This window comes from Oryx dammah, unplaced genomic scaffold (genome assembly GCF_014754425.2).
Source record: "Oryx dammah isolate SB20612 unplaced genomic scaffold, SCBI_Odam_1.1 HiC_scaffold_21, whole genome shotgun sequence".
Lineage (NCBI taxonomy): Eukaryota > Metazoa > Chordata > Mammalia > Artiodactyla > Bovidae > Oryx > Oryx dammah.
In genome coordinates, this window is record NW_024070205.1 from 12,979,568 (window position 1) to 13,002,100 (window position 22,533).

Consider the following 22,533-nt stretch of genomic DNA (forward strand, 5'->3'; position numbering starts at 1 on the left):
CTAAGTGATTTTTATATATCATCTTGTTTTGTCTTCATAATAAGAGAGGGATTGCTATTGCCATTTTAGAAATAAAGGGTGAGTGTTTAAAATCAGTTTAAAAATCACTGACAACTCAAACTGAGGCAGATGGGCCCTCATATACTCTACAAGAGAATACTGACTTCCAGAAAGACTAAGAAATGTTTCCCAGCTCGTCCGGCTTCAAATGTTGAGCTGGTCCTAGAATCCTGACCCTCTCACTCATGCCAAATTCTCTTTCCACATCATTCTGCCATTCTACAGAAGAACCCACAGCACAGGCAGAGAAAGGGGACACAGTGGAGGGGACACTTTGTATTCACTTGCTAGGGCTACTGGAATAAAACACCACAACCTACATGGCTTAAACAACAGAAATTTATGTTCTGACAGTTTTAGAGGCCAGAAGACTGAGATCAAAATGCCCAGCAGGTGTGGGGTTTTATGGCTTTGCTGTATCTTAGTTGCAGTACGTGAGAGTTTCTAGTTGTAGCTCTGGTTTCGCTTGTGGCGCAGGGGCTCTAGACCGCAAGGGATCAATACTTGCCGTACACAGATTTACTTGCCCCACAGCATGTGGGGTCTTAGCTCGCTAACCACAGATTGAACCCATGACCCCTGCATGGAAGGTGAATTCTTAGCCACTGGACCACCAGGGAAGTCCCAGGTTTGGCTTCTTCTGATGCCTTTCTTCTTGGTTTGAAGATACCATCTTCTCCCTGAATCCACACATGGTCTTTCCTCTGTACCCATGTTCCCCTGGTGTTTCTTTGAGCGTCCAAATCTTTGCAACCCCATGAACCATAGTCCACCAGGCTCCTCTGTCCATGGAATTCTCCAGGCAAGAATACAGGAGTGGGTTGCCATACCCTTCTCCAGGGGATCTTCCTGATGCAGGGATCAAATCCAGCTCTCTTGCATTGCATGCAGATTCTTTACCGTCTCAGCCACCAGGGAAGCCCCTTCTCATAATAACACCAGTCAGTTTGATGAGGGCCCATCCTGAGGGCCTCGTTTAACTCAGTCGTCTCTTTAAAGACCTAATCTCCAAAAGCAGTCACGTTCTCAGGGCCTGGGTGGGGGTGGTTAGGACTTTAACATATGAATGGGGAGGGGCACAAATTAGTCTACATCACAGTTCAGTAATATAAATGCAACAGATAAACAGGCATACAACTGTTAATGGAAAAGGGTGGCATTTGAGAAGGGAGGAGTAACCAGCAGAGAGGTCCAGAAGTCATAAAATGGGCACCTCAGCTAGGACTGGGAGGAGATAAAGAAGAGAGCACAGCACTGTTTAGATAGACCAGCCTCCCTCATCTGGTTATTTTGAAAGTGAAGGACCTAAGCTACTCCATTTTGTTAACAGAAAAACTCCATTTTGTAAGGTTCCAGGAAAAGAGCCTCCGAAAATCCAAGAGCCTTTGGAAATCCCCTGACCTCACCCCACCACCCTCGAGCCAATCAGACCCCAGACCAAAATCTCCTGACTTAACGTAGTCTACCTAGGTAATGGGAACCAATCAGAACCCGGGGCCAGCCTGGGAAAATAAAAACCAATCAGAAACCAACACCTAACCCTTCCACAGAAGGTAACCAATCAGATGTCTCCGAACTCAGAAACTCCTGTTTTTCAAATTTCTCGCGGGAGAATACCCTACATAAGCAATGTAACCCAGAACTCGGGGCTCCTCCCTATAGCTGCGTCGGTATCGGTGGGAGCCCCAACTTGAACTTGGTAATAAAAACTCTCTTGCTTTTGCATCGGATATCGGCTCCCTGGTGGTCACTGGGAGATTTCGCAAGTTGGGCACAACATTTGGGGGCTCCTCCGGGATCTCCCACCAGCTCCACGGGAAGACCAATCGGAGAGTCATCTGCAGCCGGTAAGCTTTTTTCTGTCTTTCTTTTCACTCCTGGTAGGGCCTGGTTTCTGAGACTGGTATACGACTCAGGCGGACGCGCCGCAGAGTCACTGGTGAGGGTCGTTGGGAGACGTCCCTGACCCTAGCATGGGGGGACGCGGAGTGCCCCTGTTCTCTGTAGACGATAGCGGGTCGCTCCCGCTGAACGGCCGGAAGCCGTCGTTCGGTTTTACCTCCGGACTCCCGGAGGTGTATTTCTCCTGCCTCTCTGTCTGTTTGTGTGGCTGTTCATATTGTCTGTGTTAATTTACCAACATCTGACTAATCCCGGGACGATGGGGCAACACCATTCTAGCCCCACACCTCTATCCTTGGTTACTGATAACTTTAAGGAGGTCAAGATATGCACTTATGACCTCAGTGTAGAAATTAAAAGGAATAAATTAATCACTTTTTGCACCACAGAATGGCCGACTTTCCATGTAGGCTGGCCCTCAGAAGGCACCTTCGATTTGGGAACTGTACACCGAGTCCAGGATATCATCTTCCGACCGTGGATCGGACACCCTGACCAAGTTCCCTATAATAGTATGGGAAAATATCATATTGTGCCCCCCTTCTTGGGTAAAACCTTTTTTGCCTCCACAGGAATTTTCTACCGCTCAGGTGTTGGTGACATGTGTAGGAAAGAACCTGAAGAATCCCAAGGAATCTGAACCAACGGCGCCGCTATACCCTATCTTGCAGGGGAGAACAGAAGAAGAACTTCTCTTTCCTCCCCCTTACCAACCCCCCGAAACCGCCACCAGCCCCCGCCATTCCTTCACCCAGGGACGAAACACAGGGTTAGGGGGACCCGCACAAAATACTCGCCATTGGCGAGCCAGGTCCCCGGAGGGGCCGGCAGACTCAACTGTTGTCCTCCCCTTACGAGTGGCCAGCCCCCCCGATGAGGCAGGAAACCAGCCTCATCAATCCTGGGATTATAATACGGCACAAGGTAAGGAGAGGCTCCAGGTCTACCGCCAGACTCTTTTGGGGGGGCTTAAGGCAGCTGCACGGAAACCTACTAACCTAGCTAGAGTGGGAGATGTTCAGCAGGGCCCCACCGAGAGTCCAGCAGCCTTCCTGGAGAGGCTAATGGAGGCCTTTAGACAATACACCCCCATGGATCCAGAAGCAGAAGGCACTCAGGCTGCTTTGATAATGCATTTTGTCAACCAGGCGGCTCCTGACATTAGGAAGAAGTTACAAAAACTTGAACACCTGGGTGAAAAGAGTATCCAGGATTTAATAACAGTAGCAGAAAGAGTCTACAACACCCGAGAAACCCCCGAGGAAAAACAAGCCAAAGCGGCAGATCGCCAAACCCGTAACATGGCACGCATCCTGCTGGCTGCAACAGTTCCTGACTCGGGAGAGAGGGAGCGCCAGTTATGCCACCTGGCTGCTGAAGGTAAGAACCGTTCCCGTACGCAACCAGCATTAGGAAAAAACCAATGTGCATATTGTAAAGAGGAAGGACATTGGGCCAAGCAATGCCCTAAGAAAAAGAGGGGACCACGAAAGACCCCCATCCTGGCCATCGAAGAACTGAGCGATTAGGGAGGACGGGGTTTGGCGCCCCTCCCCGAACCCAGGGTAACCCTAAGAGTGGAGGGGACCCCAGTTGACTTCCTTGTCGATACAGGGGCTCAATATTCAGTTTTGCTAGAGCCCCAGGGAAAACTGGCCGGAAAGACCTCTTGGGTGCAGGGGGCTACTGGAATGAAACAATACCAATGGACTACCTAAAGATCAGTGGACTTGGGTGCGGACCAGGTATCCCACTCTTTCATGGTCATTCCAGAATGCCCCTTCCCTCTGTTGGGAAGAGACCTTTTGACCAAAATGGGGGCCCAGATTCATTTCTTCCCAGGGGAAGCCAAAATACTCGACCAGTCGGGCAGACCGATCCAAGTACTGACCATTCAATTAGAAGATGAATATCGGCTGCACCAGAAACCTATACCGCCTCCGGTAGACATTCGAAAATGGCTAGATGAATTCCCCGAGGCGTGGGCCGAGACAGGGGGAACCGGTTTTGCCGAACACCGCCCTCCTGTATATGTAGATCTTAAGCCAGGGGCTGACCCCGTCTGGGTCCGACAATACCCCATGACCCTGGAGGCCCGACGGGATTACCCCCCATATCTGCAGGCTCCTAGCCCAGAAAATCTTGAGACCCTGCCAGTCGGCCTGGAACACCCCCTTGCTCCCTGTCAAAAAAACAAATTCTTGTGACTATCGCCCAGTGCAGGATTTACGAGAAGTCAACCGCCGAGTTTTAGATATTCACCCTACAGTGCCGAACCCACACAACCTCCTGAGCTCTCTCCCACCGGACCATCACTGGTATACGGTCTTAGATTTAAAGGATGCTTTCTTCAGCCTCCCCCTGGAGTCCAAGAGCCAGGACCCTTTTGCCTTTGAATGGTCTGACCCAGAAGAAGGAATCAACGGCCAGCTGACCTGGACCCGGCTGCCACAGGGATTTAAGAATTCTCCTACCATCTTTGATGAGGCCCTCCATGAGGATCTGGGTGAGTTCAGACAGCAACACCCCCAACTAACCTTGTTACAATATGTAGATGACCTCTTAATTGCAGCAAAGGACCAACAGACTTGCCTTATGGGCACCCGAGAACTATTGCGGACCCTTGGAAAATTAGGGTACCGAGCCTCAGCCAAAAAGGCTCAGATATGCCAACCAGAGGTCACCTACTTAGGGTATGTATTAAAGGAGGGACAGAGATGGCTGTCAGAGGCACGAAAGGAGACGGTACTCAAAATCCCTACCCCAGATTCACCTCGAGGGGTGAATTTTTGGGGTCCCCTGGGTTCTGCCATCTTTGGATCCCAAATTATGCGGAACTGGCCGGACGGAGCGGATGGAGACCGCTTTCAAGACTATTAAAACGGCCCTGCTGTCAGCCCCCACCCTAGGGTTGCCTGAAGTTAAAAAACCCTTTCTCCTGTACGTAGATGAAAACCAAGGAGTAGCAAAGGGGGTACTGGTGCAACACCTGGGACCTTGGAAGTGGCCGGTGGCTTTCTTGTCTAAACGCCTAGACCCCATGGCGTCAGGCTGGCCCCCATGCCTCCGCATGATTGCAGCAGTGGCCCTAATGGTCAAGGATGCAGATAAACTGACGCTGGGGCAAGAGTTGCATATCACCGCCCCCCACGCCATTGAGGGCATCCTAAAACAACCCCCATATAGGTGGATCAGCAACGCTCGGCTGACCCACTACCAGGGACTGCTGCTAAACCCCTCCAGAATCATCTTTCTGCAGCCTACTGCTCTCAATCTGGCTACACTGCTTACCAACCCGGATTTGGAAGCCCCGATCCATGACTGCAGCGACATACTAGCCCAAGTACATGGAGCGCGAGAGGACTTGCAAGATCGCCCTCTAGCAGATGCTGAAGTTACCTGGTATACGGATGGAAGCAGTTTCCTCCGAGATGGGCTCAGGTATGCAGGGGCAGCGGTAACCACAGAAACCCAAATCGTGTGGGCGGAAGCACTACCTCCGGGCACTTCGGCTCAAAGGGCTGAACTAATCGCCCTAACAAAAGCCCTCCAGTTGGGAAAGGACAAAAAACTTAACATCATTACGGATAGCTGATACGCCTTTGCTACTGCCCATATACACGGGGCCATCTACAGAGAGAGAGGCCTCCTCACGGCCGAGGGTAAAACGATCAAAAATAAAGAAGAAATAAAAACCCTCCTCGCGGCGTTATGGCTGCCTAAAAAACTAGCCATAATACACTGCCCGGGACACCAAAAGTCAGACACCCTGACCTCAGAGGGAAACAATTTGGCAGACAGAGCAGCCCGAGATGCAGCCCAGGGCACCGTGATAGAAGCCACCCTTCAATTGCCCAACCCCGGGAGCCCTGTGCTGCCAGCTTTACCCAACTACTCACCAAGAGACTTAGACTGGATAAAAAGTTTGCCTATGACCCAACAACTGGCTGGGTGGTGGCGGGCAGCAGACAGCTCCCTGATCGTCCCGGAGGAACTAGGAAAGCAGGTGTTACTGAGGATGCATCACGCCACTCACCTGGGAACCCGCAAGATGCAGGACCTGATTAGACATGCCAAGATTACCATGAGAGACGTCAGATCGACGATAGAAAATGTATCAACCTGCAAAGCCTGCCAGCTCACCAACACTGCCCGTCACCCAGCCAACCACGGGTCTAGAGAACGCGGGAGTCGACCAGGAGCATACTGGGAGGTGGACTTCACTGAGGTAAAACCGGGTAAATATGGATACAAATATCTACTGGTATTCATAGATACCTTCTCAGGGTGGGTAGAAGCTTTCCCCACCAAAAGAGAAACAGCACAGGTGGTGGCCAAAAAGCTGATTGAAGACATCTTGCCATGGTTTGAGTTTCCTGCACAGGTGGGGTCGGACAATGGGCCAGCCTTCGTATCTCAGGTAAGCCAGGGGGTAGCCCGGACTTTGGGGGCTAGGTGGAAGTTGCATTGTGCTTATAGGCCCCAGAGCTCAGGACAAGTAGAGAGGATGAATAGAACACTCAAAGAAACATTAACAAAACTAGTTGCTGAGACTGGCGGAGACTGGGTGGCTCTCCTCCCCTTTGCCCTATACCGGGTGCGAAATGCTCCCTACCAACTGGGACTTACCCCCTTCGAAATTATGTATGGGATACCTCCCCCAATAATTCCTAACCTAAAAACAGAGGGGCTAAAAGAGATAGATGATCAAAGATTACTCTTTTGTCCCCGGTCCTTACAATACTCCCATGTGGACACGTGGAAGAGGCTCAAGGCATTATATGAAACAGGCCCACCACCTGAACCCCACCGCTACCGGCCAGGAGACTGGGTGTACGTGCGCCGCCATCGTCAAGAGACCCTAGAGCCCAGGTGGAAAGGGCCCTTCCTAGTTGTCTTGACGACACCCACTGCTCTCAAGGTTGACGGCATATCTACTTGGGTTCACTACACCCTCGTACGGCCTGTGGACCTGTTCGCCCTAAGGGAAGAGTTCCTCCCCCAATGGAAGACCAAGCTGGACAAAACAAATCCACTCAAACTCAAGCTACAAAGACAATAAAAGTACTGTTTATACTGTTGTCTCTATGGCTTAGTGCTGCCGCTAACCCTCATCAACCAATGAACCTGACTTGGATGATTCTAAGCGCAACTACAGAAGTAATTAACTCCACCTCGGCCATTCATCCCCAAAACACCTGGTGGCCAGACTTGGAATTCGACCTTTGTCTTCTGGCTGCGGGATCGTGGGACATTGGCGAATAGGAGGTAAAGATGCCCGGCAAGCCCAAATGTGGGGCTGGCATTGATAGGTGTAATACTCGGCCCCCCACTAACTCAGGGCCTGGATGCAACCACTACATCCAACGGGCAAGCTTGCGGGAAATGCCCTTCTATGTGTGCCCAGGAGGGAGACGGGACTGGGCAACCATCAATAACTGTGGGGGGGCTGATAAATTTTATTGCCCCGATTGGGGATGCAAGTCAACGGGGACGGTTGATTGGGAGCCCCCTGTTCGTGGTGATTTGATTACCTTGGGTCGCGTTCCAGGGCCCACTGAGTCAACTGGGGGACATAGAAGGGGGGGCCCTCATAACTGGGCCTTGTATGAACTTTCTTTGCAATCCGGTGAGGCTCAAATTCTCAACTGAAGGAAAAAAGTTCCCCGGTTGGGAAGCCGGACAATCCTGGGGCCTCCGGCTATATCAGCCAGGATATGACAATGGGTTGCCGTTCACCGTCAGGTTGAAAGTAGGAACCATACAGATTGGTCCAAATCGGGGCATAGGGCCCAATTCAGTCCTAGTGCCACGAGAGCCTACCCATGCCCCCACTCGGCCCGCCCACATCCCCGCTCAAGAACCTAACCAAACGCCTCCCGGGCCCTACGTTACTAACACAAGCAACTCCCCTCAAGTTAGCCTTATGGGACCTAACATTAAAGACGATCAGGACCCGTTATTTAATATGATAATCAACTCCTATCGGGTCCTAAATTCCACTCGCCTGGACCTGACTGGCAGTTGCTGGTTATGTTATGACATCAAACCCCGCCTATTATGAAGGTATAGCTGTCCCGGGAGTTTACATTCAAACCAAAAACCACAAAACTTGCCAATGGCAGCAGAAAGGAGATGCCAGATTAACCCTCCAATGAGTAACCGGGCAGGGCCTTTGCATAGGAGATGTCCCCCAAACCTACCAACACCTCTGCAATTCTACAGATTCTATAGCGACAACCAGGTACCTGGTGCCTCCCCAGGAAAATTGGTGGGCCTGCTCCACAGGCTTAGCCCCTTGTATTCACAGGCAGGTGCTAAATGACTCCAAAGATTTCTGCGTATTGGTACTATTAGTCCCCCGACTGTTCTATCACTCCAATGATGAAATCCTCCCGAAACTAGAAGCTTCACACCGGTCCAAGAGAGAGCCAGTCTCGGCCTTAACCCTCACAGTCCTACTGGGGTTAGGGGCAGCCGGGGCAGGAACTGGGATATCCTCCTTAATAGTGCAAAATCAACACTATTCTAGCCTAAGAGCAGCCATTGATCTTGATATCGAAAGACTAGAAAGCTCAATCATCCACCTCCAAGAGTCACTGAGTTCTCTGGCAGAAGTGGTACTGCAAAATAAAAGGGGATTAGATTTGGTTTTTCTCCATGGGGCGGGGTGGGGGGGGGCGGCCCATGTACTGCGTTAGGAGAAGAATGTTGTTTTTATGTAAATCGCTCGGGGGTAGTCAAAGAGTCCCTGGCCAAGATAAGAGAAGGGCTGAGTCAGAGAAAAAGAGAAAGAGAAATGTCTCAAACCTGGTTTGAATCCTGGTTCAATTCATCCCCCTGGTTCGCAACTCTCATATCTTCCTTGGTGGGGCCCCTGATTATCTTGTTACTATTGCTCACCTTCGGGTCACGCTTACTAAACAAATTGGTGGCCTTCATTAAAAGCCACATCAACACGGTGCAACTCATGGTACTCAGATCCCAATAAGCGGCCCTACAAACGGCCCCCTTAGCAGGAGACAATGTAGAGCTGACCCCTGACCCATGATTGGGTCTGTCCTGGATCCTAGAGAAGTGGGGAATGAAGGACCTAAGCTACTCCATTTTGTTAACAGAAAAACTCCATTTTGTAAGGTTCCAGGAAAAGAGCCTCTGAAAATCCAAGAGCCTTTGGAAATCCCCTGACCTCACCCCACCACCCTCGAGCCAATCAGACCCCAGACCAAAATCTCCTGACTTAACGTAGTCTACCTAGGTAATGGGAACCAATCAGAACCCGGGGCCAGCCTGGGAAAATAAAAACCAATCAGAAACCAACACCTAACCCTTCCACAGAAGGTAACCAATCAGATGTCTCCGAACTCGGAAACTCCTGTTTTTCAAATTTCTCACATGAGAATACCCTAAAGCAATGTAACCTAGAACTCGGGGCTCCTCCCTATAGCCGCTGTGTCAGTATCAGTGGGAGCCCCAACTCGAGCTTGGTAATAAAAACTCTCTTGCTTTTGCATTGGATATCGGCTCCCTGGTGGTCACTGGGAGATTTCGCGACTTGGGCACAACAAAACCACACCCCATACGTGCACATGTGCATATGTGCGCACGCGCACACACACACAGTGTAGTTTATTTTACCCCTTCATGACTGGGAAGTACAAAACTATTTTAAGGACCAGAAAACTGGCTAGCCCAGTTTCACACGCTGCATTACAAAAAAGCAATAATGTGTCCTCACAGTCTGCTGCTATTTTTCCATTGTTTCACCACTTTGGTGGCAAAAAATAAGGAGCCACTCAGGCTCTATTTTAAGATCACAAAAAAGAAGCAGTCATAATCGCCACCTAGACAGACCTTGTGCACATTTGTAAGCTGAGGTCTAAAGATATAAACAAACCTAGAGTTCACCCAGCTTCGGAAACAGCTGAACTCATCTTGCACTCTCAAGCTGGGGCCCTTTCTTTACACCCTTTCAGCATCCCTTCCTCTCCTTTCCCTCCACTCCCCTGAAACACTCAGGCTAAAAAGATAATAGAGCCAAAATTAGAAGAGCATTTGTATACAACTTAGTTTGACCACTATTTTAAGTTGCTAAGCTATGTTTTGGTGGTGTGAAGCAGGCTTAAGATATGAATCTGAAGGAAAGGAATAACTGAGTTTCTCTCTGTGATTGGTTAAATAAAGCTGGAAAAGAGCCATTTTCACCTTTTATACTTTTTTAGATTTGAATCATAGTTTTTAGACGCTGACTTATAAATCCTACATGGATGGTTTTTTAAAAATTCCTCTTCTCACAATGGACCTAGAGTCTATCATACAGAGTGAAGTAAGTCAGAAAGAGAAAAACATCATATATTTATATTTATATATATATGGAATCTAGAAAAATTGTACAGATCAATCTATTTGCAGGTGAGGAATAGAGACTCAGATGTAGACAACGGATGTGTGCACACAGAGAGGGACGGGGAGGATGGGATGAATTGAGGGTAGCACTGACATATATATACACTACCGCGGGTAAAACAGACAGTTAATGGGAACCTGCTGTGTAGCACAGAGAGCTCAACTCGGTACTCTGTAATGATCTTAAGCTGTGGGATGAGGGGAGGAAGCTTAAGAGGGAAGAAACACCTGTGTACATACAGCTCATTCACTTTGATGTACAACAGAAGCTAGTATCATATTGTAAAGCAATTATATTCCAAAAATAAAATATGAAAAAAAAAGTTTTTAAAAATTTTCTTCCCCACACGGACCACTATGGAATAATGTCTCACTGACACTGAACAAACTATATTACGCTCATTTTCAGAAAATGTTCCACCTTTTATTTAAAAGAAACCGATCATGGAGAGGAATCAGTATTAACGCTTCTTAACTATACCTAACAGCGTGGCACAAAATGCCAGGGAAAGGAATGGGTTTTGAAAAGTGCATTTATTTCTACAATTTTCTCTCTCCAGACCAGACGGTTTGCAAATATGTCCCCCTAGAGTGTATCTGTGTTTTGTTGAGGGCTCCACTCCCTCTTTAATTGATGCCTCTTTTTATGACGTACTCAAGATTGCCACAGCAGGGAAAGCCATATCTTTTTCTAAAGAAAACAGTCCAGGGAAAACCCCCAGGAAAACCGTCATGCTGGCTTCAGTGTTTCATGAAAGCCATTTTATTACTGGATGAGTTATAACATTCTGGAGAAGTTTTACTTTTCAACTCACACTGTAACTATTTAAAGCAGCCACTGAGGTTGATCTCATAATTAAAAGTGGGATGCTGACTATGATCTTGAAGTGGAAAAAAATGAAAGAAAAAATAGCAGGAGTTGTGGAAGATCAGAGGCTCAGTATACCCACCCATCTCATGGGTTACTGGGAAGCTAAACCACGAAGCATGACATGAGCGTTCTACAAATCCTGGGTTGTGTAACATTTAATATGGGTTCAAGTTCACCATTCTGTTTTCAGGTTGTTAGAAGTTTTAGAAGGGGCTTATAAACACTGTGATGACAATTCACTTTTGAAATAATCCAGAAATTTAGTCTTTTGCAGGATTAAGAACTCTGTTCATAGGAAGTGTGCATCTGAGGAGGAATTCTCAGGAGCCCTTAATATGTTTTGTGTCTTGGATCTCTTTGGCAGTCTGGTGAAGCCTACAGACCCCATGATATAGTCTGACACTGAAAAATTCTTAAAATGAAAACACTGGGCTACAAAGGAAACCAATTATATTGAAATACATAGAATCTATGCAGTATAGTAGACCTCTTAAATGGTATTTATGTATGCTTTGAAGGCTTGCATTTTCTCTCGCTACCTCTGTGGAATACACCCAGATAATTCTAAAGTTCAATGTAAAACTTTTGAAGACAGAAGAACTTACAGAACTGTAAGGGGTAAAACAATAGAAAACTAAATTGCTTTTGTTCCCTCTGCTAGCACTGTAATAAACATGTAAACCCAACCTGAATATTTAGGGGTTACATATAATAAGCACATGGAGAAAGAAATGGCAACCCCCTCCAATATTCTTGCTTGAAAAAGCCCACGGACAGAGGAGACTGGAGGGCTGCTGTCCATGGGATCACAAAGAGTCAGACATGACTCAGCAACTAACACACACACACATAATAAGCACAGGTTAAAATGAACTAGAAATACTCATTTGCTCCAAATTATGAAATTTACATTTCCTCAACTTTTGATCAACAGCAGAGAACAGAGACGAGGACATTAACAAAACCTATAATAATGTTTCAGTTGAGCTTCCACACATGAAATATTATGCCTCAATGGGTTTGCAAAAATGCAAAATTACCAAAAGCAAAGTTACACTCTTCTCTTCATTTTGGACAGGAAAAAGTTTGATAACTAAACCACAGCCTAAGGAAATTTGGGCAGCACCAGGAATAAAGTCCAGGATGACTTTCCAACACATGTTAGACATGTGTCATTGAAACAGGGAAGAAAGGAGGACAAAGAGGCATCTCCTGAGTGCCAGGCCGGGCATCTGAGAAACATCTGAGCCAGAAGCACACTCAAGTTCATCTGATCACAACGAGCTTCCTCTCCATACCTCCCTGCCCAGCCTGACACACACAGACTCACTGCTTCCATTCATGGAATCACCTGGCCATCAACAGTGAAAAACCAGAGCGCTTCAATAAAAGTATTTATGAAAAATGGCTATTGAATCAAAAATTTATTAAAACAAGATTTTTTTTAACTTTGAGGAAATACAAGAGTCAGTATTTCTTTTTTTAAATAACCTTTATAAAACTTTTTATTTCATATTGGGGTATAGCTGATGAACAACGTTGTGATAGTTCACGGTGAACAGTGGAGGGACTCAGCCATATATATACATGTATCCATTCTCCCTCCAACTCCCATCCCATCCTGCCTCATAACATTGAGCAGAGTTCCCCGTACTGTCCAGCGGATCCTTTTTGGTTATCCATTCTAAATATGGCAGTGTGTACATGAAAAGACCCTTCTTTTCAGTAGTGGATTACAATCACTTAATGTTTCAGCTCTCTTCACATTGCGCAGTTGTAATGGTTCCAAGTCTATAACCACTGCCTTCTAGGGAGCACTGAGGTGGCCTTAGGAGCTTGCAGGAGTTGAGGAGTAAGATATAAACCATACACTAGAACCCAGCTAGACATCCAAGAAAGGTAGGCATGGCAAGAGTTAAAACTTTTAGAACTTAACAATCTATCAACTAGGAAGGAAAAGGAGCCCAGCAGGATGGCTCCTGGAAATAGGTAAAGGCACTGAGGGCCACTGAAGTATAGAACCAGGCCTACCAGTTGGCTAAGCCCAGAGGCCAAGAGTATAAAAGAACAAAGACTCAATCCTTGCCAATCAGATGCTGGAAATCAAGCTAATTTGTGACTACTCCCTACTAGTTAATAATTACCCTGGAAAAAAGGATGTGTATTCTACAAGCTCATGAATGTCTATGTATTTTTGTTTTAGGTGTTTTTTTCTTTTTCTTTGTGTATTTGGTGGTTTATTTTAAGGATTTCTAGATTTTCTTTCACTCTTTAAAGATTTCACTCTCTCTAGATTTCTTTCACTCCTGCTGAAACAAAACAAAACAAAGCTATCCAGAAAAACTGAAGCCATTTTGGCTTCTCTAGGTTTGCTCCTAGCATTTAAACATAGCTGGAGAAAAACCACCTAACCTGGCAAACTGGTTTTTAATCTTAGGTTCACTTTCTCAAATCTCAGAGAGGCTCTCACGACTACATAGCATCTTTCTAAATTGTTCTGGTGCCCTTGTATGCCAACGCTAGAAAGACTTTCTTCTCCCCTTCAAGTCTCTCACCTGACCCCACCCTCACTCTTGGCTGTGACCTCATTTCCCTTCACTGAAAAAACAGAAGGCAGCGGACAGAAGTTCCCCCATCTTCCCACCAGCGACTCTGCAAACTCCTCTGCCCAGGCACTCGGGTTCTCCTTCTCCCTGTCATGAAGGAGGCAGAGTTCCTCCTCCTGTTGCGACCCATGGGAGGCTTCTAGACACAAAATCCCTCTATCTTCCTCAGGTACTTCCCTCTAATGGCCATGCCTTTCTTTTCTAAGTTATCAAACTTTACTTTCTACTAGATCATCTGATTGGCAAACTGTGTTAGTCTCCCCCTGACTTCACATTTCTTTTCCCTTCATGTTTCCATTTTTTAAAAAATAGTAGGAAGACACCACTCACTTGCTTTAACGACTAGAAAAACAGTTATGGTTACTATTAAAATATCAATAAATTACCAAATAAAGCTGAAAAAAAAAAAATCCCTTCCAACCTGTTTTCCAGTGTCAAAGACTGGCCTCTCCCTGGTATTTTTCCACCCCCTTCTTCCATCAATGAACATGTCTGGGGTCTCTCAAAAGACAAACTCCCACTTCTACACTCTGTGACCACATCAGTACCAAAGATGCCCAACATTAAAAGACGCTTGCCCCTTGGAAGGAAAGTTATGACCAACCTAGATAGCATATTCAAAAGCAGAGACATTACTTTGCCAACAAAGGTCCGCCTAGCCAAGGCTATGGTTTTTCCAGTGGTCATGTATGGATGTGAGAGTTGGACCATAAAGAAGGCTGAGTGCCGAAGAATTGATGCTTTTGAACTGTGGTGTTGGAGAAGACTCTTGAGAGTCCCTTGGACTGCAAGGAGATCCAACCAGTCCATCCTAAGGGAGATCAGTCCCGGGTATTCTTGAAGGAATGATGCTAAAGCTAAAACTTCAGTACTTTGGCCACCTCATGTGAAGAGTTGACTCATTGGAAAAGACTCTGATGCTGGGAGGGATTGGGGGCAGGAGAAGAAGGGGACAACAGAGGATGAGATGGCTGGATGGCATCACGGACTCAATGGACGTGAGTCTGAGTGAACTCTGGAAGTTGGTGACGGACAGGGAGGCCTGGCATGCTGCGATTCATGAGGTCGCAAAGAGTCGGACATGACCGAGCGACTGAACTGAACTGAACTCCTCAAGGTTCTGCCAAGAGTATGTCTCCATTTTTATGTTGTGTTTCCTGGACACATTTCTTGAAAGGGCCATTTGCTCCCAGTGTATCTATTCATGTCCTCAGAGTCCTCACCTCCCATCCCCTCTGCCGTGTTATCGAATCCCCACCACTCCACTGGAACTGCTCTTATTAACACCACTAATGACTTCCAAGTTTTCAAACATGGTTGTCAACTTTCCTATCCTGTTTCTCTGGAACCACTTTGCTTTTTTGGTTCCATGACATCATCCTAACTACTGGTTTTCCATCAGATTTCTTGGTTGTTCCTTTGCAGGCTTATTTGCAAATGCTGTTCTCTGTCTGAAGCTCCCATCTGAGTTTCACCACCCTCAATCCCTTCCCCTTTCATGCCTGGCTTCTCAACCTTCACATCCCAGTTTAAATTTTACCTCCCCAGGAAACCTTTCCTTCACCTCCCCAGGTTAGCCTGTAGTAATAAAGTCCATTTGCTCCTCTTATTATTTGTTTATTATTTGCTTAATTATTATCTCTCTCCTCCAAGAAGGAATTAACTCTTTATTCAGGTATGTTGTAAACGTAGCACCGTGCCTAGCATGTAGTTAGTATTAATTAAAACATACTGAATTCATGAAGGAAAAAATGTGCATAGCCCAGAGATCAAACATTCCTGGATAATACTAGCATCTGCCTTTTTATTTCCTTGACCCAGCAGGTAAAATTCTTAAGTGAAAAAGTGAGTACAGACTATCTAATATGCTTTCTCTAATACCTCTTCTTCTTTGAAGAATTTTAAAAAGGTGTATGTTTCCTACTCTTTTCTTAAGCATGTTACATATATTAATGAATGCATGTGTGTGCTAAGTCACTTCAGTCCTGTCCGACTCTTTGCCACCCCATGGGCTGTAGCCCACCAGGCTCCAGCTCTTCCCTGGAATTTTCCAAGGAAGAATACTGGAGTGGGTTGCCATGCCCTCCTCCAGGGGATTTTCCCAACCCAGGGATAAAATCATACTCATGAACAGTATCTAGAAATTCTTTTCTTCACAGAAAATTATAATTTCTACAAGAGTGTGCTTTTCATTGTGACAATAGCTCATAAGGTATTAATCAACCAAGCCAATTTATCAATATAACACATAATTTAAGCAGACAGTAAAATTTTCTGCAAACACTGAATAAGTCTCAAAAAACTGGTTCTTTTATTGCTTTTCACTGACAACAGAGGGGTCATTAGTGATAAAAATAAGAAAAAAATCTCATATAAACATTGTGAACATTTATATAGTTTAAATATAAACCCCTGATTGCCACTGCCTCAAAAAATAAGCACCACACATCTTAATATTTTGCAACTAAATTTTTAATTAAGAAATCTTTTTAAACGAGAATTTTTGCTGTGAGAAATCATCCTAAAATATGTTAAGGGCACACTTATCAATGATATAATGATATTCTGAAGTCATATTTGAACATGAATTCCCATTGTACACTGAAAGCAATGATTTTGAAAACTATTCCATGAACTACAGAAATGCCGTAGCATTGTCTCTTTGATATCTAAGTTCATACAACCTCAACCAGCTTTAAACTTGTCTGCCACTTCTTCATGACAGTTGCATGGAAAGGAAGTTGATACCTGTTTGAGGTAGATAATAACAGGGATTGATGGATACTAAGAAATCTTAATTACAAATGCAGGAATCTAGTATGTCCTCAAAGCCATATGCATCTTTAGATACTTTCTCCCAGGATGCTCCTCTAGAAATTCCTACTTAATTGCTCTAAGTTATTTTCCTTACTGGACAGATGGCGCTAGTGGTAAAGAATCTGCCCACCAATGCAGGAGACACAAGAGGCATGAGTTTGATCCCAGGTTGGGAAGAACCCCTGGAGGAGGAAATGGCAACTCCCTCCAGTATTCTTGCCTGGAAAATTCCATGGCCATAGGAGCCTGGAAGGCTACAGTCCATGGGGTTGCAAAGAGTTGGACGCAATTGAGCATGTGTACACACATGCACTTTTCTTACTACTCACATAATATTGCATCAACTACATATAAAAAGACCATAAAATGGACTACCTTTTTGTTTCAAGAAATAAAAAATGAGAGCCTGGGGACAATTCTGGCATTCCAGTGGTTAAGACTCCACGCTTCCATTGCTGGAGGCATCAATTCGATTCCTGATTGGGGAATTAAGATCCAGCATGCCAGGAAGAGGCTGAAGAAAACTTACAGACACCAGTTATCTCCCCTTAAACAGTCCCAGGCAGACACTGTCTCTTCTACGATTACAGATGCAAGAATCTCGCAAGAATACATAAAGGGTCTAACATCTCAATTTACTGCTGAGGTACGGCACTCATCTTGTCGAAGCTGTGGACATAAAAGTATGGGGCAAATAGGAAGTGTGTCAGTTTACTGACCGAAATTCAGAAGCTACCTGCTGACCTAATGTATCAAGTGGCACAGTTTCATCCAGCAGTCAAACCTGACCTACTGTGTATTATTTATGATGGAGTTTTATATATGTGTGTAATAAGCCATTCTATAACTAAAGTTGACTTTACTCCAGAAAAAAAAAAAAATCTAGTTTAGGTAAGCTACTGAGTTGCTTGGAAAGGTAAAATAATGATGAGGTTTTCATACAAATGATAAATCCAAAGTCAGAGTAACTATTTCGATACAAATGCTTTAAGCTAACCACCAATATTAATGAAGCCAAAAGAACCATAGGCTCTGCAGGTTGTACTCAGAATATTCTAAAAGAATGCTCTATTACCAAATAAAAGTAAAACCTTCAGTAGAATTAGTGTTTTCTGTACAACTCATAATACGTCTATTTTGTATTTTTGGATTAAACTTCATATACCTTATTTTCTTAAAGTAGCATATATCTCTATACAAGGCTAAATAGTTACAAAGTAAGAAATTCTAAATTATATAATACTTCTTGAGACTTCCCTGGCAGTCCAGTGGTTAAGACTCTGTGCTTCCAGTGCAAGGGGTGCAAGTTCAATCCCTAGTTAGGAAAATAAGATTCCACATGCCCTGTGGTGCCTCAGGCAAAAATAAATAAATTAATTAAATGGGAAAAAAAAAGAAAAAAAGTTTTTTTCATTAAAAAGGAGCTAATTCAACAAATAAATATATCATATACTATTTCTTCAATCATTCTTAAATGTTTATGCAACTTCCTCTACTATGTCGATCAGTAATCCCATTATAAGAACAGAATAGTGAATAGGGGAACTGTTGGGATGTGTACTTTCTAGTTCTTCCCTATAATTTTTCTGATGTTAACACAAACAGGAAGAGGTGGACAGTCTTAAATAACATGCACCAAAACTGGAAATATAAACCAATCAATTAGTCAATTGAAGCATACAAAATACATCAAAATGAAAATCATAAGACTTGGATACTAAATAAGCTACAGCAAGTCCCCAACATAGGAACTAGTTCTGTTCCAAGAGCTATTCATAAGTCCAACAAAGTTAGCCTAGGTACCCAATTAACACAAGCGACTATATAATACTGTACTGTCACGGGTTTATATTAATAATATTTGTCACACAAATAATATATACATTAAAAAAATCAACACAAAAAATAAAACATTTTAAATCTTACAGTACAGTACTTTGAAATGTACAGTAGTATGGTATAACGCTGGCATACAGGGGCTGCAACATATGTTCACATCTTTGAAAGTTTACAACTTGAAGGTTTGTATATCAGGGACTTATGGTATTTAACTGTCCAACCACACCTCTTTCACATGTGTAAAATGTGAATATCTGCTCTGCTAACTTACATGGTTATTATGTGAACAAAGTTCTTAAGCAGTCTCTTTATAAACCACAAAATGCTATGTAAACAAAAGGTATTATTGTCCCTCTGATATTTTGTTTCAAACTAGGTAATCAGAAAACAGACTGCAAATTAAATAAAATGAAAAACAAAGCTCAGTGTTACAAAAATGAGTTTTTCATATTATGGAAGACTGAAATCACACATATTATGGATATTTGTTTTCTAACTCAGAACAGACTATTACCTAAAATGCATAAACTTCCCTGCAGACTTCAGAAGTCAAGCAAATGAGGAATATTAAGGAAAAGGGTGCAGTTGATTTACAAGTGCACTCTCCTCCCTATAAAAAGGGAAAGCAAGGGAAATGAGTGCAATGTGGTCCCAGTCCTTCATCTTTGACTCAGTGGTTATTAAACTCTGACAGGGATCACTTACAGACTATTGCTGAGTTTCACTAAAGCTATTTCAGCTCATTCAATAAGCAATCAAACTGGTGGTGCAGCTTCATAAATTGGCTTATGGAGAGCACTGAATTATTTAAGCTTATATTATATTTGTATGATGGAGAAATAAATTATATTTTCAAAGAATGTTCTAAGGCTGGACCAGGAATCAAAGAGAATCCAAAAAAAAAGTGAGAATCACACACTGGCAAGGGTAGCAAAATTTGGGCGCATCTCTTTTTCTCAGGTGTATGGCAGCATCAAAAGACAGCAACAAAATCAGCTCTGTTGCACTGGTTTCTTTGGAAAGAACTCCAGAACCAACTCTTTGGTTCTCCCAACTGTCACTGCCCTAGTGGCAAGGAGCAGACGATGAATAGCTAAAGCTTAAATTCATTGTCTCTAAGTTAGTTCTTGACAAACATGGACACCATTTTTCTTACAAAGCCTTTAGCAAGAATTATCTGTAACCCTTAGTCCTGTCTCCATCTTCTCTGCATTAAGCAAGTCTGGACGTTCTTAAAGCTGTGGGAGATTCTACAAAAGTTTTGGCCCTCTTCTCGGAAACCTCTTCTACTTCCCTGATTTTGTAGAAAATGACAGTCTATGAGAATAAAAAAACTTGCTTTCATTTTTCTATGCATCTCACCCACTTTTTAAGAAAAGTTATCAGGAAACAATATGAATAAATCCTCTAAACTCGAAAAAAGCAATGTTTACAGAATTTCTATTTCTATTTCAAAATTTGACCTTTAATGTTAAGACCCCTAACACTCTTCAGAATTATTGAGGACCTGCAAGGGCCTTTGATTATATAAGTTATATCCACTGATATTTACCATGTTAGAAATTAAAACTGAAAAAAAGATTTAAAAAAATCACATTAAAAGAGGCAATTCATAAACACAGAGACAGAAGGGGCTGTCATGAAAACTGTTCAACCTTATTTCTGAAAGAAATGCAAATTTAAACAAGATACCATTTTCATATAACAATTGTCTCAGCTTTTTGATTTGCTGTTATTTGTTCTGTTTGAATATTAACATCATGTTGGCTTAAGGAAATTATACTCTTATTCTATTTATACATGGATACAATATTTATCAACAGAAAAATGGCAAAAATAATAACTAGCACTCCGCAATATTTTGCTGAATATTTTTTAAATCCTCTAGATACTCAATAAATATTATTATTAACCTTTTACAGTTGACAAAAGAACATTTTGATTAAGCATTTGACGTAACAATCTCACCTGTACTTAGGAGAACTTTTAATAGAACTTGAAAAATACACGTTGAGAATCTATCCAGGACTTCCCTGGTGGCACAGGAGATAAGAATCCACCTACCAACGCAGGGGAGACTGGTTTGATCCCTGTCCAGGAGATTCCACATGCCACGGAGCGACTAAGTCCGTGCGCCATGACTGCTGAAGCCCCAATGCAGCAACTGCTGAGCCCTCGTGCTCCAGAGCGTGCTCCGCAGGAGCAGCCACGCCAGCGAGAAGCCCAAACCCTGCGACGAAGCATAGTCCCTGCTCGCTGCAACCAGAGAAAGCTGGCACACAGCAATGAGGACCCAGCACAACCGAAAACAAATAAATAAATAGAGTTGTGAAAATCTATCCAAATGCAACAAACATTTGTTTTAAGAGGTCCTAAGTGAAACACTATTAATAACAGCAGAAAATTTTCATCCATGTAAAGATCTAGTAATTTATAATCAGCTAATACAGAATTTCCACCGACAAAAAATTAGATCTTAGAACCATACTCTCTGGCTCATGGCTGGATTGCCATCACTTGCATAGTGCCTGACCCATAGGAGGGCTCACTAATATTTGTTTACTATATGAATGAATATTAAAGAAAAACTAAAGACTATAAAAATGTCTTGTGAGAAAATTTCATGACTGAGGAGAAGCATGTTACAAAACAGCAAGAACAGTGCATTAAATTAATTAAACATGGAGGTCATTAGACTAAGGTGACCCTAATGCCACCACAACCTGCATCAGCAAACCAAAATTTAAGCCAGTAAATGCCTCAAAGTTACAAAATCGAAAACTAAGGACAATCATTCAGAAACAGCCAACTAAGCTTTAAGCTGTAGCCAATCAATAAATTCCTTACTCTGCTTCAGCTTTTCCTCTATAAAATCTCTCCTCCACACTAACCACTCCTAACCACTTCTGGTTGGGCACTGCCTCATGCCAATCACTTTTTCCTGAAATAAACTCAAATATTTTTAATATGCCTCAGTTTATCTTTTAACAAGTGCAACACCATTTTGTGAAATCTACATATGGATAAATGTATTATAGAAAAACGTCTAATAATATAAAGAGATGTATATACTTGAATTCCTTGTCTCTACGCTGATGCATGCTAGTTACTCAATAAATATTTCTGATTGAATAAATGACATTTTAAAAGTAGTTACCCCTTAGGGGGACTGTATGTACAGTTTTCCTTTTCTTCTTTGCAATTTCTATATTTGACAAGATTTAACCAATAAGCGTGAATTATCTTTGTAATAAATAAGAATATGATAAAACATACTTATGCTGGGAAATGTCATTAAGAATTTTGGAGCAAAAGTAGCAAATATAGATGCCCTACAATCTTATAAAAAAAAAAACATGTATCTTACTTCCCTATTATGTTTTACTGATTGCATTTGGCGATAAGAAATATCAGATGTTACAGAAAAATGGCAAGCTTAAGATTGTACAGCTAATTACTATTGGGGTGGAGTCTAGAATGTAGGTCATTTGATTTCCAGGCAAGTAGTTTTTCCATTACACCAATTATTTAGAGTTCTGAAACACTAACTGAATAAATGCAATATTCACTATAAGGCAGTTCTTTACTTATAAGGGAAATAATTTGCTAATTATTTTATACTGTCAGAAAACTCCAAAATTCTATGAAATACTATGTTTTCACATGACATGAATCATTTGGAGAATCTGAAATTCCTAAAGGTATTTAAAAATTTGTGCATTTTAGAGGAGCGTATGTCATTATTCAGGGAAGGGGTCTATAGCTTTCATAAGATTTGTAAAAGGGTCTGTGAAAATAAAAAAGAAGTTGAGAATGACTAAAGCTTAACTCTGAAAGCAAGAGGAAGAAAAAAACTAATGGTAAATGAAAGGCATAAGAGAGGAAAAGGAACCACAGCTAATTCTGTCTTCCTCTTTTTTATTCCTGGAACATATTTTTTTAATATGCAAACAATTTGGTCTTTATGACTTTGCTTTCTAAGCAGACACTAGGAATGATACTGATAGGTTAAAAACACAGGCAAATTACCTC

The 22,533-nt window shown here is 43.3% G+C and overlaps 2 protein-coding genes across 2 annotated transcripts in view; one reads left to right on the forward strand and one right to left on the reverse strand.

Moving 5' to 3' along the window:
- PLA2G4A (phospholipase A2 group IVA) overlaps window positions 1-22,533 on the reverse strand; it is a 171,162-nt gene that overhangs the window by 147,102 nt on the left and 1,527 nt on the right. The gene's annotated exons all lie outside the window — the stretch shown is intronic.
- LOC120880437 lies at window positions 2,034-7,024 on the forward strand. The gene is given in 7 exon segments (XM_040263787.1): window positions 2,034-2,135; window positions 2,535-3,368; window positions 3,492-4,060; window positions 4,062-4,738; window positions 4,741-4,803; window positions 4,806-5,838; window positions 5,935-7,024. Coding segments are annotated over 7 exon segments (4,368 nt in total).